A 14,985-nucleotide genomic window follows, 5' to 3' on the forward strand; every position below is an offset into this window, starting at 1 on the left:
CCCCATGGTTGCGAAATGGTGGCTTTGGATAATTCCTTTGCTCTTTTGCTATTTTCTTTTGTTCAATGTGACATAAAGACGCATTCACAAATCGAAGGTCTACTTCCACTAACTGATTGTGCCTCCTATTCGGACGTGTTTGAGTCGATAATTTACTTGGGAGAGTATTTTTATCATAGTAATGGATATGTTTGTATACTTGGACCATATCACAAAAGAGTCTCCTGAATTCAAATGTGGGGAGGCCAAGTATGCACAAGCGTTTTTCGTAGGGCATATCTTTGCAAGTAGGTACGAATCTTGTGGCGCGTCTTTGTACTACACCCTTGATCAAATGAACATATTTTTGAAGCTTAGGTGACCATACCAACTGAGCATACTCCAAGTGCGGACGGACAAACAAAGTGTATAGTACTAGGAAGATGCTTGGGTTCAGATGTTCAAAGCTCCTGTTAAATCACTCCTCGTATTGAATTTGCCTTCTTTACTTGGTCATTTTGGAAATCCTACTTTGATAATAATTTGCGTTTTGACGTCATTTCCAGTGGATTTACTCAAGTTACGTTTGGAAATCTACTAAAAAGTCCTCTTTATGGTGACATGAGTGGTTGAGTCTGGTTGAGTTTTGTTTCTTCAAATTTTGAGGAGGGGAACAAGGGCCTGTGACGTCTGTTTTTGAGTCTTAAAAGATTTTCCTAGGTCTAAGTAGCAAACTGCCCTCAGAAAAAACTTTTCAAATACTTCATTCTTTGAAATGAACCAGGTTTGGTTGCACTGCATAAAAGATGTCACAGGACCTTTAAGGTTTGTTGCCCCCTACTATACATATCTTGTCTTTATGACACTGTAGAAGAAATAAAATATTTAACGCATACAAAAAAATGGAGTTTTTACAGAATGCTTCAAGGTCTTTGAATCCAAGAAAGAACGTCAATTTGGTGTCTCGCTTCTTATTTTGGTAAGTATATTTATCAACAATTTATCTTGTCAAGTGAAAACCTATTTTCTCCCTCTATGGGAGAGTGTAGAAACATAATGTAGTTAGGAAAACACATCATCTTTCTAAAAATATTTTGGCCAATTTGCCTTTTTTTCAACAATTTATTTGTTTGTGGAAGTGGAGCAAACAGAGCAAGTTTGATAACTTATAAATTTATTTTTTCAGGTATTTGAATCCAAAATTCTTGGAAAGGCTTCAAAAGGAAAATAGTAAAAGAAGATGTCTTGAAGATTTCAAAAGATGATTCTGTCCAATATCTAACTAGTCAACTTGACAGGTTATTTTGCTTCAAAAATTTTTATTTTTGTTTCCCTGGGGAGATATTGTTTGATTCTTTATGTGTTGAACGGTGAAAAATAATGCGGCTATTATATTTTGATTTTTCCGACATTTTGATTTTTTATGTTATGTTCAATTACTTGTTTTTCAATTACATTATATTTCTGAAAGGCTTTTTACTTTATCTAAAAAAGAGCCAATTGATTATGTATTTGGCATTTATATTTTTGGACCTACCCGGTGAAGGTCCTATAAATTAACCTGTGTTTGTTCGTCCGTTCGTTCGTTTGTCTGTTACCAACTTTTCTCAGGATTGAATCATAGGAATCTTTTGATTTTTGATACAAAGGTGTAAAATGGTGGTGGGCAAATTGTGACTGAGCCCGATTTTCGAAAAAAAAATTTTGGGGGCAAATTTGGGCCAAAAAACAGCTAAAAGACGGTTTTTTTGACTTTGTGAAAAATTGGATCATTAAGTTTTTCTGATTTTTTACATGAATATAGGGTACCATCATAGGTAAAAGATGGCTCAAGCAGATCTTTGCAAAAAAATTTTGTTTGCTCAAAAAACGCATGTTTATCTATAAGAATCACTATTAATAAGCATACATCAATGTTCTTAGTCAAATTACTAAATTTTTTTATGAGATAGATGTTTTTTTTGCTCATGAGGGCTTACTTTTGAAGAATATGTGTGTTTAGACTGGGAATTTTGGTTGCTTGGCATGTTTTTATGAAAAAATTGGCCAAATTTGATATTTTTTTATAAGCACATTATTAATTACTTAGGTATTAGCTTTTCTCGAGATTGGCTCTTTCATTCATTCTTTATGATATTTTGCACAAAGATGCATAACTATAAACCCTCGAATGTGACAGAGCTCGATTTTTGGAAACAATTTTTTGGGGTAAATTTCAGCTAAAAAACAGCCAAAAAAAGGGTTTTTTGGACTTTTTGAAATATCGAATCATTGTTTTTTTCTGATTTTTTGCATGAAAGTAGGTAAAAGATGGCCCAAGCAGATTTTTGTAAAAAAATAATTTTTCAGCTCAAAAACGCATCTTTATCTATAAGAATCACTATTAATAAGCATAAATCAATGTTCTTAGCCAAATTACTCAATTTTTTGATAAGATAGATGCATGTCTTTGCTCACGAAGTCTTGAATATGAAAGAATATTTCAAGAGCAAGAAATTTTGGTTTCTAAACGTTTTTTTTATAAGAAACAAACGACTAATTTTAATAGATCGTCACTATTTGTGTTCTGAATGATTGTTTAATGGTCACGTCACGTAGATATCAATTATAAATGTGTTAAATGCATAACCAGGTAGGTCCATAAAAGTATCACTTGTTTTAAAATAAGACTTCCTTTATGCCCTAAAAAAGAGATATTTGTTATCAAATATCCCACATTCTGATTTGCTTAAAGGTGGAAGATAACTCGATCGTTTACAAACTCTCTCTTTCTTTTTTTTACTTCAGCTCCTGGAAAAATGAAGTACAGGCTAGTGAGAGAAGTGGGAGACGACCAAACTTTTTTCATGCTCTTATGAAGGCGGTATGGCCCAGAATGCTTGCTATCACATGTCTTCTGCTCATCTTAGTAAGTGGTTTTTACGTTGATTTTTTCTACAGTCATTAGATTGACACATGCGCAATAAAATTTCTATTATTTGTCTTCAGAGGTTAATATATTTTTTGAAAACTTAACCTCTGATACTCAGGGTATTTGTATGAAGATAAAGAGAAAAGTAAATTTTGACTTTTTTTAAGTCGTTTAAGTTGATAGTAATTTGACGTCGGTGCTATGCTTTTTGAGTAAGATATTTCGAAAAAACTAAACCTCCGTTTTTGGGGTTATCTTACTTTACAAAGATTCAACCGAAGATTATCTATCCATGGAATGCCATGATGCCATAAAATTTTGAGTATGAAATTAACTTGAATCGTTTTCTTTACTCAGACTAGTATCTAACTTTACTAAAAGAATTCATATTTTTTGTCTGTCACGCTAAGGTTGGTTGTTGGTTTGCCATCATCTGACCAACCTTTCTCAAAACTTGCTGGCTTAAAAATGTTTATTGTCATTCGAAAGAAGATGTTTTGTGATTCATTGCGTCTGTCTCGTTCTATCTTATTAAGCTTGATAAATACGAATTCCTTTCTAACTCATCATTTCAAAATGACCTAAATGTAAACTGAAATTTCATAAATCGTCAAGATAAAGAATCTACCCACGAAGCAACTCTATTATTCTTTATCCTTAGATTTCAGCACCTTCTCGGTGTGTATAATATTTCAAATGTTTTTCAAAACAGGACCTGTCAAAAATCTCACAAGCGTACTTGCTCCAACGGTTATTAGAGGAGATGGCTAAACCTTTGTTTTGGGAACACAAAGAAGTTTATTATTGGGCTGGCGGGTTATCTGCATCACTTATTTTGACTTGGATGTTGCTGGAAAACTCTTTCTTGAAAGCAGAATTATTGGGTGTGAATATGAAAAGTGCTGTTCTTGGTATGCTTTACAAAAAGGTAGTCTTACATATTATTAGTTAAACCTTTATAAGTTTTTAAATTCAACTTGTTCAAGTCAATTTTATGAACATGGACAAGAAGCATAAAATAGCACCAAAAAGTAAAAAAATAAACACTAAGTGTAATAAGTTTCCCTTTCAGCCTTAAATGCCTTACTCTATTTTTATCGTATTAGATTCTAAAATATCTCTTTAAGCTGAAGTAGTGTACAAAAAGATTTCTCTCCACTGACCATAGCTGAGTTGGGACACCAAAAAAGGTGTGTTAAATGTACGCAATAAAAGATACCCTGTGTTTTTACACTATAGACATTGACAATTTGTGAACCATCCATCAGCACAATAACATCTGGCCACGTCATCTCACTATTCTCAACCGATTCACAAAAAATACAAGAGGTAATGTATCTAAAAGATAAGACATTATTGTGATAAGGCGAAAATAAAAAAATGTAGTGTTTCTGGAAACCGGGCAGGTGAAAAAATATAATTTTCTGACCCGGTCGCAGACTTCGTTTGTAGTTGATACATTAGTATTCAGGGCTTTGTGCTTGTACATAAAAGTTATCTTTAAAGTTCTATTTCAATGATCTTCAGTTATCAAAAATGGCAACAAAAAAAAAGATTTCCGGCCGGCTGCATGAGAGCTTTTTTCCTTCACCCGCATTCCTGAAACACTACATACATATTTTTATTTTTGCCTGAGAATAAATGTTTGCAAATTTGGTGAATTCAATTACCTTAAAATTTGATTCTCTTTCAATTTAGGACAATTTTTTCTGAAGTAAAACACCCTTCTTTTTCACTTGAGATATTTACAAAATATCTGGATGGTCATTCATTAAAATTTTAATTGTTCGAATTCTCAATATTATGCCACCACCAATGATGGTATTAGTAAAGTATCACACACAAGCTGCATGTTATTTTACCATCATAAAAGCATGTTTTCTCTTTCCAATAGATGTTTGGTTTTGTTTACTTCATCGTCATCACGCCTGTTTTGCTGGGTGTGTCCACTTATTTATTGTGGCGTGAATTGGGCGTTTCCTGTTTAGCAGGCGTGGGTGTTCTCATTGTTCTTGTACCGATACTATCAGTGGCTGGGCGGTTCTTTGGTTATATGAGGTAATTTGTTTATACTTAATTAGTTAGCTTTTTCATTTTATCTTGATAATTTTACATTTTCCTTCATGTATCCATATTTTTCAAAGGGAATATAGGTTTCTTCTTTGGAAAAATACAGATTCTACTTTTTATTTTCTATTTTCCTCATATTTTAAAAGAAAATCTCTCCATTTTTTTTGTATCGTGTCATGTATTTTTCAAGGGAAATGACGTGATTTGATCCTAGGTACCTTGTCAGCACTTTTTATGCCAGCCCTTTTTGCATTAATTTTTTTTCGTCACTGGTGTGAAAGGGCCCGGCATAAAAAGGGCCCAACATAAAAAGGGCCAGGCATAAAGAGGGCCCGGCATAAAAAGGGGCCGGCATAAAAAGGGCCCGGCATAAAAAGCGCCCAGCATAAAAAGAGCCCGGCATAAAAAAAGGGCCCGGCATGAAAAGGGCCCGGCATAAAAGGGCCTGGCATATAAAGGGCCGTGGGCTAAGGTATTTTCCAAGGAAGGATAAATAATGGTATTTTTCAAGGGAAATGGCGTGATTTGATCCTCTAGGTACCTTGTCAGCCCTTTTGGCATTAATTTTTTTTGTCACTGGTGTGTAAGGGGCCAACATAAGCAGAGTCCAGCACAAAAAGGGCCCAGCATAATGAGGGCCCAGCATAAAGAGGCCCCAGCATAAAAAGGTATTTTCTTAGGAGGGTTAAATAATGCTAAATAATTTAAGAATTCGAAGAGGGACCATCTCAAGTCAAAACCCCCAAAAATCGCCTAACTTTTTCAAAAGAACTTTTTTGACTTTAACAAAGGATAAATAAATGAGGTTAACTTATTTTTATTTGCTACTTTACATGCTAACTCAAAATTTATTCAGGTTCACAATGATATATACATTATAGAGGTTAAGTGTTGAATTTAAAGAGATATTCTTGGTCAAAGTAGGGTTAAGAATATGAGGTTAACTTGCACTGAGGTTAACCTAATGGTCCTTAAAGATAGACCAAAATTGGTATGAAATGTGAGGTTAAAGTAAAAATAAATGATTGGGTTTTACTATTTAATGATTGGGCAACAAGGTAGGCTAGAAAAAATGAGGTTAACATTTCAAGTAGGGTGTAAAATTTGAGGTTATTTCACAAAAACACCCTAATTGTGAGGTTAACAATGATCTTTCAGTCTAATTTTGGATTCAGACAAACATTAGCCTATTATCAAAAACAACTAAACATGAAAAATTATATTTTTGGTATAAAAAGTGAGGTTAACCTCGTAATTAACTTGAGAGGGACACAAGTACCTGAGAAAGGGGTTGATTTTAAGCTTTCAGATAACCTCATAAAAAAGGAAAATTGTGTGATAAAAATAGTGGGATCCATTATTCAATGGTTGAGGAGCAAGGTAAAGTAGAAAAAATGAGGTTAATATCTTAGTTTGGGTACCAAAAGTGAGGTTATTTGTGAATTGGGCTTATAGGGTTTTTTAATTCTTTGTTGTATACTTTAATGACTTATAAATCTGTTTTTGATATCAATACTGAGCTTAAAAGTAAAGCTTAAGTCTTAATTAAGTCTGAATTAAAAATCTTTGAGGTTAACTTTTTATCGTAGTATACCTTAAACGTTTTTCGTTCAGTTGTTTAAGTTTGAAGGTATAAGGTAAACATCCTACTTTTTCAGGTTGTTTAACCTCATTTTAAGAACCTTTTTGGTCTATTTCATATATTTTTAGCTTAGTTACTTTATGAAACCTTTTAAAAAGTAATTTTGTTCCTGTAGCTTTAATAGAATAGTTAACTATTTAGGTCAATTAGAGAAGCAAATTTCTCACATTCCTTAACATAGAGTTCTAATTTTAACCTCAATTTTTAACCCTACGTTAGAGCAAAGATTGTCAATTTCATAAAAACCCTATTGATCTAAGCTTCTAGTATCATTTTACTTTTGTCCCATAACTTAATACACATGCTAGCAGAAGATATGGTTAAGAATTTGAGGTTACTTGTTACCATTTTTTTAACCTCATGAATTGCACCTTCCTTGTGGGAAATCTCTAACCTTTTTTAAACAAGCTTGATATTTGAAGCCTTTTTGATGACTCCCTAATAATTTTTTCCCCAATAATTCAATAAGCGTCTCTATATTTTGAGGTAAACAAAAGTCTATAAATTGTCATATTAACCTCAAATAACAAACCTTTTTCAAGTTTTTTTTTCATTTTTGGGTATAAGCCATCAATTATGACCAACCCTCAAAATTTCAACCTTTTTAGATAAAAAATGAAGATTATATGGCCAATTATGTAAATTTTCCACTTTTTCCTCAAAAAAATTAACTTTTTCTTAGGCGACATTGATTTGAGATTGTCCAGAGGAATTGTTAAGCTATGACTTATTTTCAAATCATCTTTTACACCTGGTCGTATAATGCGCCTTTGTAAAATTCTCATCCTCTAAAGAAATCATATTAAAGATCCCGATGAAATAAAGATGCTAAGGGTTAGTTTTTCTTGAATAATGCACAAGATTGCGTTTCTTTCTTTGATAGGGTGCGAACAGTGAAAAAGACGGACAAACGAATGAGTTTGATGAGTGAAATCCTGGCTTCTATGCAAATCACAAAGATGTTCACTTGGGAGGATTCATACTCTACACTTGTGAAAAATGTTCGAAGGTATGCCTTAGCCCCTTATAATTGATACTCCTTTATATATGGTATGGTTCCCTTACTTTCTGAAACGAAATAAAGTCATTCGATTGGTTTATTTTGACACTGACGTCATTCTTAACCCATGGGATGGCTCGGCTTGATGTACGTTTGTAACATGGTCCAAGAATGGACGTCGCAAGCCTTTCAATTACCTAGATTTGAAAACCACTTGATTTAGTCATATTGGCCCACAAGTGGAGGATGTTTTGGAAATTTGATCACGAAAAAAAAACAGGGATTTAAAAATCTAGAATTAAAAAAAAATTGACCATTCAAACTTCGAGGTGTAAAATTTGTAATTTCTTTGAAATGCATTGTTGAGGCTCTAAGGGGCATATAATTTGAAGCCATTTTTCAAGTTTAAATTTTGAAAACAATCAAGCGATATTATTTGGGTGTTATCACCATGTTCAAGCTTATAGAAATACAAGTGTTCTATCAAATTTACAAATTTTTATCTACATCTAGAAAATTAAGTTATTTCGGGGCTGATTTAAAAATCGAATTAAAAACATTTTAAAAACATAAGAAAATGTATAAAAATCTACAGTACGTCACTCCATTTTTGAATAAAATTAATTTTGATGAATCTAATTGGTCATTAAGTCCTGGTTTCTTGAGAGCAATAAATGATGCTTGGAATACTTTCACGAGTTCTCCAATTGTTCTAGGTGTTAGGAATTTAAATGTTTTAGAGGCTCTGATTTTAAAGTAACATTTCTCGTGCCCTCCTCATCTTGTAGCGACGTTTCGTTTGGTTTTACCGATTGCTATCAGTGATCACGTTATTCCGTTACGTCACGTCAGATTTCCTTCACAGAATTCGACCTGATCTGAAACCTTTGCATTAATTAAATATTAAATTAAAACGTTACTATATTTAAATTGCGTAAAATACGTAGAACTAGGAAATAAAATTCAAAATTAAGAAGAAAAAAAAATTGGAATCATGACACAAATAAATATAGTGTTCGAAACCTACCGGGTCTAATTCTCTGTGGAAATTCAAATTTTTGTGAGAGTTTCATCGAAAGACTTTGCTTCGACTACTGAACATTAATTAAATTTGAGTGAACATAAAAAGTAAACGTTTATAAACGCAGGCTAAAGAAGAGAGTATCAATGAAATAGAAGCCCGAAGGGCTAGGAGTGAATCTCCTAGATAGAATTTGAAGCCAATACACCCTTACCTACCTAAGTTGCGCGGCCTAGTGTGGTCCGCGTGGATTTTACAGAAATACTGGATTTAAAGGAAAGTTTACCGCCAGATTTTCAAAAATGTACGACTCAAAAACAAAGAAATTGCTAGATTCAATACGTCATCAAAAATACGGCGCACATTTTAAAGGCTTCACATTTTCTTACCTGGGAAAGGTTAAATATTCGCTTCTAGCCCTTTGGAGTTCTATTTCATTGGAAAGTATACAGGTTGATTCACTTTTTTGATTGCGCCATCCTCAATTTTTTATTTTTCATTTACTTTCAAGGGAAGAATCGGCTCAGGTGATGAATGCTCAATTAATGAGAGCTTTCAACAATGCGTTGTACGGTTGCAGTCCTTATCTTGTCGCCATGGCAACCTTTGTTACTTTTTATCACCACGGAGATGGTCACCTCACCGTTGCTATGGTTGCTGGTACCATGTCTATCTTTTTCGCTATAAGGATGGAAGTGACGTATTTCTTTGGTCTTGGTGTTCAAGGCTGGTTTGAAGGGAAAGCCAGTTGCAAACGAATACAGGTGCGTATGAATTAGTTACATTCAGGTTTTCATACTTTGTGATGAATACAATACTCTTAGGTGCCAAATAAACGGGGGGATTCGAATAAACGGGGGGGTTGGAAAATTTTTGAAATTTCAATAAACGGGGGGGACCTAATTGCCGGGGGGGTTGGAAATTGTACTTATGAAAACCCAAAAATAAGGTAAATATAGGCTAAAATCAGGCTTTTTGGAGCAAAATAAGGGGACTTCTTTTAGCCAAGTGAAAATAAGAGTAAGGCGAGATGAATTCAATTTATTGTTTTACGGGAAGAAAATATGGATCGGTCAATAACGAAAGTTAACCTTTCCAGTCCGAAAGACGCATCTCTTACGTCCTGTATACGTCCCGAATCTGACTCTTTTTATTTAGAGATATTGTAAAACACTTTTAGATAAAATACGAAATTTAGCATATATTTTACTTGAGATCACTTCATCTGTTACTGCAAGATTTTTGATGTCAGAATGAAACTTTTCGGACTTTCTTTTGTTTTGTGCTTATTGTAATCATATACGTTATTATAATTCAAAACTGAAATGTTTATAGAAATTTCTGATGCTGAAAGAGATGAAAACATTAAGATCACCACCATTACCTGTCAACACACCCTCTTCTCCGTCCGTCGTCTGTGATCGCTTGTATGCTTCATGGAATAAGGTAATTATTCAGTCTACATTACTATAATTTTTTCATCTAACTACGCTGTCTAGTTATTCGTGACTGTTGATATCACTGACCTTTATATAACCCTGGACCAAGCAATATCTGCCATCTTTGATTGGAGTTTTTTTAGAATTGTTACCCAAGGAGAAGCCATTGCAATGCTAAAAATTAACGTCTAACGCCGCTACATCATCAAAAGAATTTGAGGAAAAGTAGACCTAATTTTCAAAAAACTCAGATCAAAGATTTTGCTTGGCTGGGATTGAGAAGCTTTGTCCAGGGTATATAAAGGTCAGTGGTTGATATGCGACATCACCAGATAAGGTTAATATTCTCTTATCTCTTCTTTGATCTTTTATATCCCCAAACTTCCTATACTTGGACCCTTTCTTTCACTACCCAGCAATGCTCAAAGACATTATTACCATAAAAAAACACTAACGTACGCGTTTTTCGACTTTTTTAGGGCGACAAGGAGCCTGCAGTAAAAGATGTGTCCTTCACTGCCAATAGAAAGGTTGGTTGCATTCTCTTCTCTGAATGACACTCAAGATGGGTATATTATTATTTTTGCTTTTTGTCTTACTTATCGGCTCTTTAAATCTCTATCAAGACAGCTCCCTTACATCCACTTTTCGTTTAGCTTGCATCCTTATAGTTTGCTCTCGATCGAATTCGATCTATATACAGGTCCCAACTTTGCTGTTCCAGTTACAGAGACCACTCTATTTTGAAAGTGAATACAAATTAATCTCATTTGAACTCCCATCGTCTTCGTCCACTTGTGTGAAAGCATGACTCATACACTTCTTGAAGAGTGAATTTTGACTTTTAAAAAGCTTTAAAATTGAGAAAACTGGAACCTAGAAATTTCAGTTAGGTTATCCTATTATTCTAGTAATCGTTAGCCGTGCAAAATTACTCGAATCTGATTGGTTTAGAGGAGTGCGATTAATCGTTAATTGCACTATTACCACTTTTTGCACTCTTCGGCGGGGGGATACTTTTGTCCCCTTATTCTTTTCTCTCCCAAGTCCTGTGTCAGAGACTTTTTTACTGACGATTACCTCGGAATCGTATGTTTTGTCGTGCAATTAACGATTAATCACTCGTAACAAAGGAGAAAATACCGTAATTTTCACTCGTCCTTCGGACTCGTGCAAATTACTACTTTCTCCCTTGTTACTCGTGATTAATCGTTAATTGCACTCCAAACCATACGATTACTAGTACTAATTGCCATATTGAGTTCAACCAAAACTTCTTTTGGTAAAGGATGCTATTAAACGTTCAAAATTCTTTTTGGGTCATCCTTTATTTATTACTTTGAAGACGACTGATGGAATCTTCTGCCTTCAATTTTTTTTGTGCCAAGTCCGAAATCTGCAGATAATATTATACGTTCAATCGACGGTTGTGTAATAATCACGCTCATCACGCGTTTTGGATGGGAAATACCAATTCGTTGTAAATTTTTCTGATCAAGATAGACCTTTTCATAAATTACGTCACGAACATCACTTGCTTCGTATTCAAACAATTACCATGGTGATCATATCCCTTGAGACATTAAATGGTTTTTTCATGAATAGAAAGTAGGGATTTTTAATAAAATCCGCTGGGAGTTAAACACCATGGCAATAATTTCAAAAACGAGCCAGGTAATGAAAAGATCTATTATGCTGATGAATTCATTATTCGGAATTTCTTTCGTACTCTTTTACATTTCTTTCGTACTCTTTTACATTTCTTTCGTACTCTTTTACATTTCTTTCGTACTCCTTTACATTTCGGGCTTAAAACTCAAGCATGATGTGCTCCACGGGCATAAATATGGAGGTATACCTCGGGACTTACTATTCATTAAGAACCTACGGCAGATGAATCCCGATAAATATTTCTCTCAGGGGACCAGTTAGCCTGTTAGACGAAAACCGCTTTTTTCTTCGCGATTTAACGTCTGTTACTTTTTGCCATAAAACAGATAAAAAATTTGTTTGTGGGAAGGTACTGGCTAGGGACCAGGGAAAACATGAACTACTTAACTACGTATCCGTAATATTATTTATCGAGGTTCGACTGCTATGTGTTTGTTTTTTCTTTCAGAACAATTTAGTGTTTGTCGTTGGTGGAGTGGGTACAGGAAAGGTATTTCAAATTTTCTCTGGCTTCCAATTTTTGTATTTTTTGTGTCTTTTAAATTGGCTGCCGCTGGAAATCTTAATTTGTTGGAGACGCTCAAATTTCAACCTTTCTTTTTGAAAGAACTTTGCTTTTTGACGGATCAATTCCTTTAAAATATTTGATTGAAAGTTTTCTTTTTTCATCTAGACAAAATCATATTTTTTCGGAACGGAAAGGGGTGATTTCTATCGGGGTGGTTTCTATCGGGATGATTTCTATCGGGGTGGTTTCTACCGGGGTGGTTTCTATCGGGATGAGTCTGAACTGATTGTTTTTCTCAGACTTAAATCACAAAATTATTTTTTTTACGCTTCGTATCATTATTGTGTTTTTGCCACAAAATACAAACCAACACTACCTAATCCATATCCTTTGTTTTTCTCCACGCAGACTTCACTTTTAATGAGCTTACTCAACGAATTGATTGTTCATCGGGGCTCTGTCACCATCAACGGCCGCGTCGCATATTCTGCTCAGCAACCTTGGGTATTTGCAGGAACTATACGACAAAATATCCTCTTTGGCAAGCCTTTCAAGAAGGAATTTTACGAGAGAGTGATCATGTCCTGTGCTCTTGCTCCGGTGAGTCTCAACAAAAATATTTCTCTTATGAATAGTGAGTTGATTTTTGGAGAGCGACACAAAATGAATTCGGTAGTTGATGTACCGCTCTATATCGCCTTTGCTCACTTAAACAGACGATGGTATTTTGGTGTTTTAACGTCGTCGAGCAAAGTGGTACTTCCCTGCCGCAAACCACTTCCAGTGCCTACTGCCTTGTAGTGTTGATTCTTCCAAGCACCAAACAACAAAATAAGAATTTCAAACTTGGCAACGCATTTACCGTCTGTTGATCTAATTCCGACACTCTTCTTATACATTCCAATCTTCCTACTATTCCCAGCTCTGAAGAAAGATGTCGGAATACACTCTTTTGACTGTAGCCGTCAATTGCTGCGCGGGCATTTTTTTGTCCGCTTTATCCCACTAAAACCGTCCCAGTCCTTTTTTCGCATCTATAGGTGATCAATAGAAAAATGTGTCAAAAAAGGATTGGGTCGAGTTTAGGGGATTAATTAAATAATTATTTGGCACGAGCCTGTGCGCGCGACTAGGGTCGAAAAGGTGTATTAGACGAGCGATGTCGACATTAATTAGACCAACTTACTACGGTACTTTTTACAGAAATGAAAACATCAGAAACATAGCAAATTGCACGTCCTTAAAATTCTGATGCACGTTTTTTTAATAAGAACATCCAAAATTTTTGAAGCCTTCAGATGTTCTTATTAACTTTTTGAGTTTTAAGCCTAAAAATGTTCTTAACATCTTTTCACTATTTTGCGAATATTTTTGTATCAATCTTCCTAAGAAATCGGATGTTTTAGATTCCGCAAAGCCTTAAAATGTTCTTAAATTGTTCTTAAAGTTCTTATATAGTTGTTTCTTATAAAAAAAATGATTATTGTGATTTTATCTTCGAAGGATTTGATGAGTTTTGATGAAGGCGACCAAACACAAGTCGGAGAACATGGAGCCACTTTGAGTGGTGGACAGCGAACTAGAATTTCTTTGGCAAGGTTGTTATACTTCTTATTTATTTCTTGTCTCCTTCTCCTGTTTTTAGAGCACAATTTTCCTATATAGCAACCCCTAACATTTGAATGTCTGTAACAAAGGGAATTTGTTATAAAAACGGTTTTAAAACTCGTAAAAATTGATTTGTTTATCATCTTTGAAACGCTTTTGTTTTACAAAATTAGTGTGAACTGTCTTAGGTGAGACACCCTTAACTCTTTACATACAGGGGGGGGGGTCATGCAGTTATTATATAAACACTATGACAATTACTATCGTGGTGGTATATAAACCAAAATTTGGGAAAACAGTTACTCCACCAGTGGACTAACTGCAACATGGGTGGTGCCTAAGCCCAAAATTGTCGATTTTGGTAGGATATGGTGTACTAAGTGAGCACATTTTTCAATTTTTCACTTAAAATTTTAGGTTCTTAAAAATTCCGGAAGCAAAAAAATTCAAAACATTTTTTTCAAAAGTCAAAAAAAAAATCACAAAATTTTTTCTTCAATCAAGGCATGAAAGATATTTTAACAAACTTGGAAAATGATTGAGATATTTAACTCTTGAACGGTCGTTAATAAGACGTACCCAATAAAATGGTATCAAAAATGAGGAATTCAGTGAAAAAATTGCCAAATTTGGCATTTTTGGGGGTGGTATACACCAATCAGTTAGTACACTATGGAATAACTGCAAGGGTGGTGGTGTCTGTACAAAATTTCCAAAATTGCAGTTACTCCACATAGTGTCAAGGAGTAACTGCAAGACCCCCCCCCCTGTTACATAGGGAAGTCAACATTTTTACGAGACTTCATTTTTAACGGATCTCCTACCATTTACTGACACAGTATTTTTAAACTAAAGAAATAACAACTTTGTCCAGCTTTTCCTGTCTCCTACAAGGCTCGAAATAAAGTTTTTAAAATTTCAAAATGTCCGATCAGGGTTGGGAAAATTATGATTTTTGTGTCGGATACAAGCTGTTTGGGTCGGACAATGTTCGATGCCCGACCGTTAGTTCTAGCCGCGCGAGCACAAGTTCTTTTGTTGATTCTTCTAATTCTTCTTAGCCAACAAACATAAGAGGCGCGCCTGCTTTGTATATTTGAGCAAATGTCCCTGTTGCCTTACTTTCACCAGGACTG

The 14,985-nt window shown here is 34.6% G+C and overlaps 1 protein-coding gene across 1 annotated transcript in view; it reads left to right on the top strand.

The window, feature by feature from the left end:
* The first annotated feature begins 763 nt into the window (after positions 1-763).
* The window catches only part of LOC136797887 (ATP-binding cassette sub-family C member 4-like), a 38,232-nt gene continuing 24,010 nt past the window's right edge, over positions 764-14,985 (top strand). The window contains exons 1-13 of the mRNA XM_067054469.1: positions 764-958; positions 1,166-1,277; positions 2,767-2,887; positions 3,603-3,818; positions 4,130-4,219; positions 4,785-4,948; positions 7,486-7,611; positions 9,135-9,387; positions 9,959-10,069; positions 10,542-10,592; positions 12,182-12,223; positions 12,650-12,841; positions 13,745-13,839. Of these exons, the coding sequence (XP_066910570.1) occupies positions 2,834-2,887; positions 3,603-3,818; positions 4,130-4,219; positions 4,785-4,948; positions 7,486-7,611; positions 9,135-9,387; positions 9,959-10,069; positions 10,542-10,592; positions 12,182-12,223; positions 12,650-12,841; positions 13,745-13,839 (1,394 nt within the window). The 5' untranslated portion in view covers positions 764-958; positions 1,166-1,277; positions 2,767-2,833. The remainder of the gene's footprint in view (positions 959-1,165; positions 1,278-2,766; positions 2,888-3,602; positions 3,819-4,129; positions 4,220-4,784; positions 4,949-7,485; positions 7,612-9,134; positions 9,388-9,958; positions 10,070-10,541; positions 10,593-12,181; positions 12,224-12,649; positions 12,842-13,744; positions 13,840-14,985) is intronic.

Source organism: Clytia hemisphaerica, unplaced genomic scaffold (assembly GCF_902728285.1).
Source record: "Clytia hemisphaerica strain Z4C2 unplaced genomic scaffold, Clytia hemisphaerica genome assembly, whole genome shotgun sequence".
In the NCBI taxonomy this organism is placed as follows: domain Eukaryota; kingdom Metazoa; phylum Cnidaria; class Hydrozoa; order Leptothecata; family Clytiidae; genus Clytia; species Clytia hemisphaerica.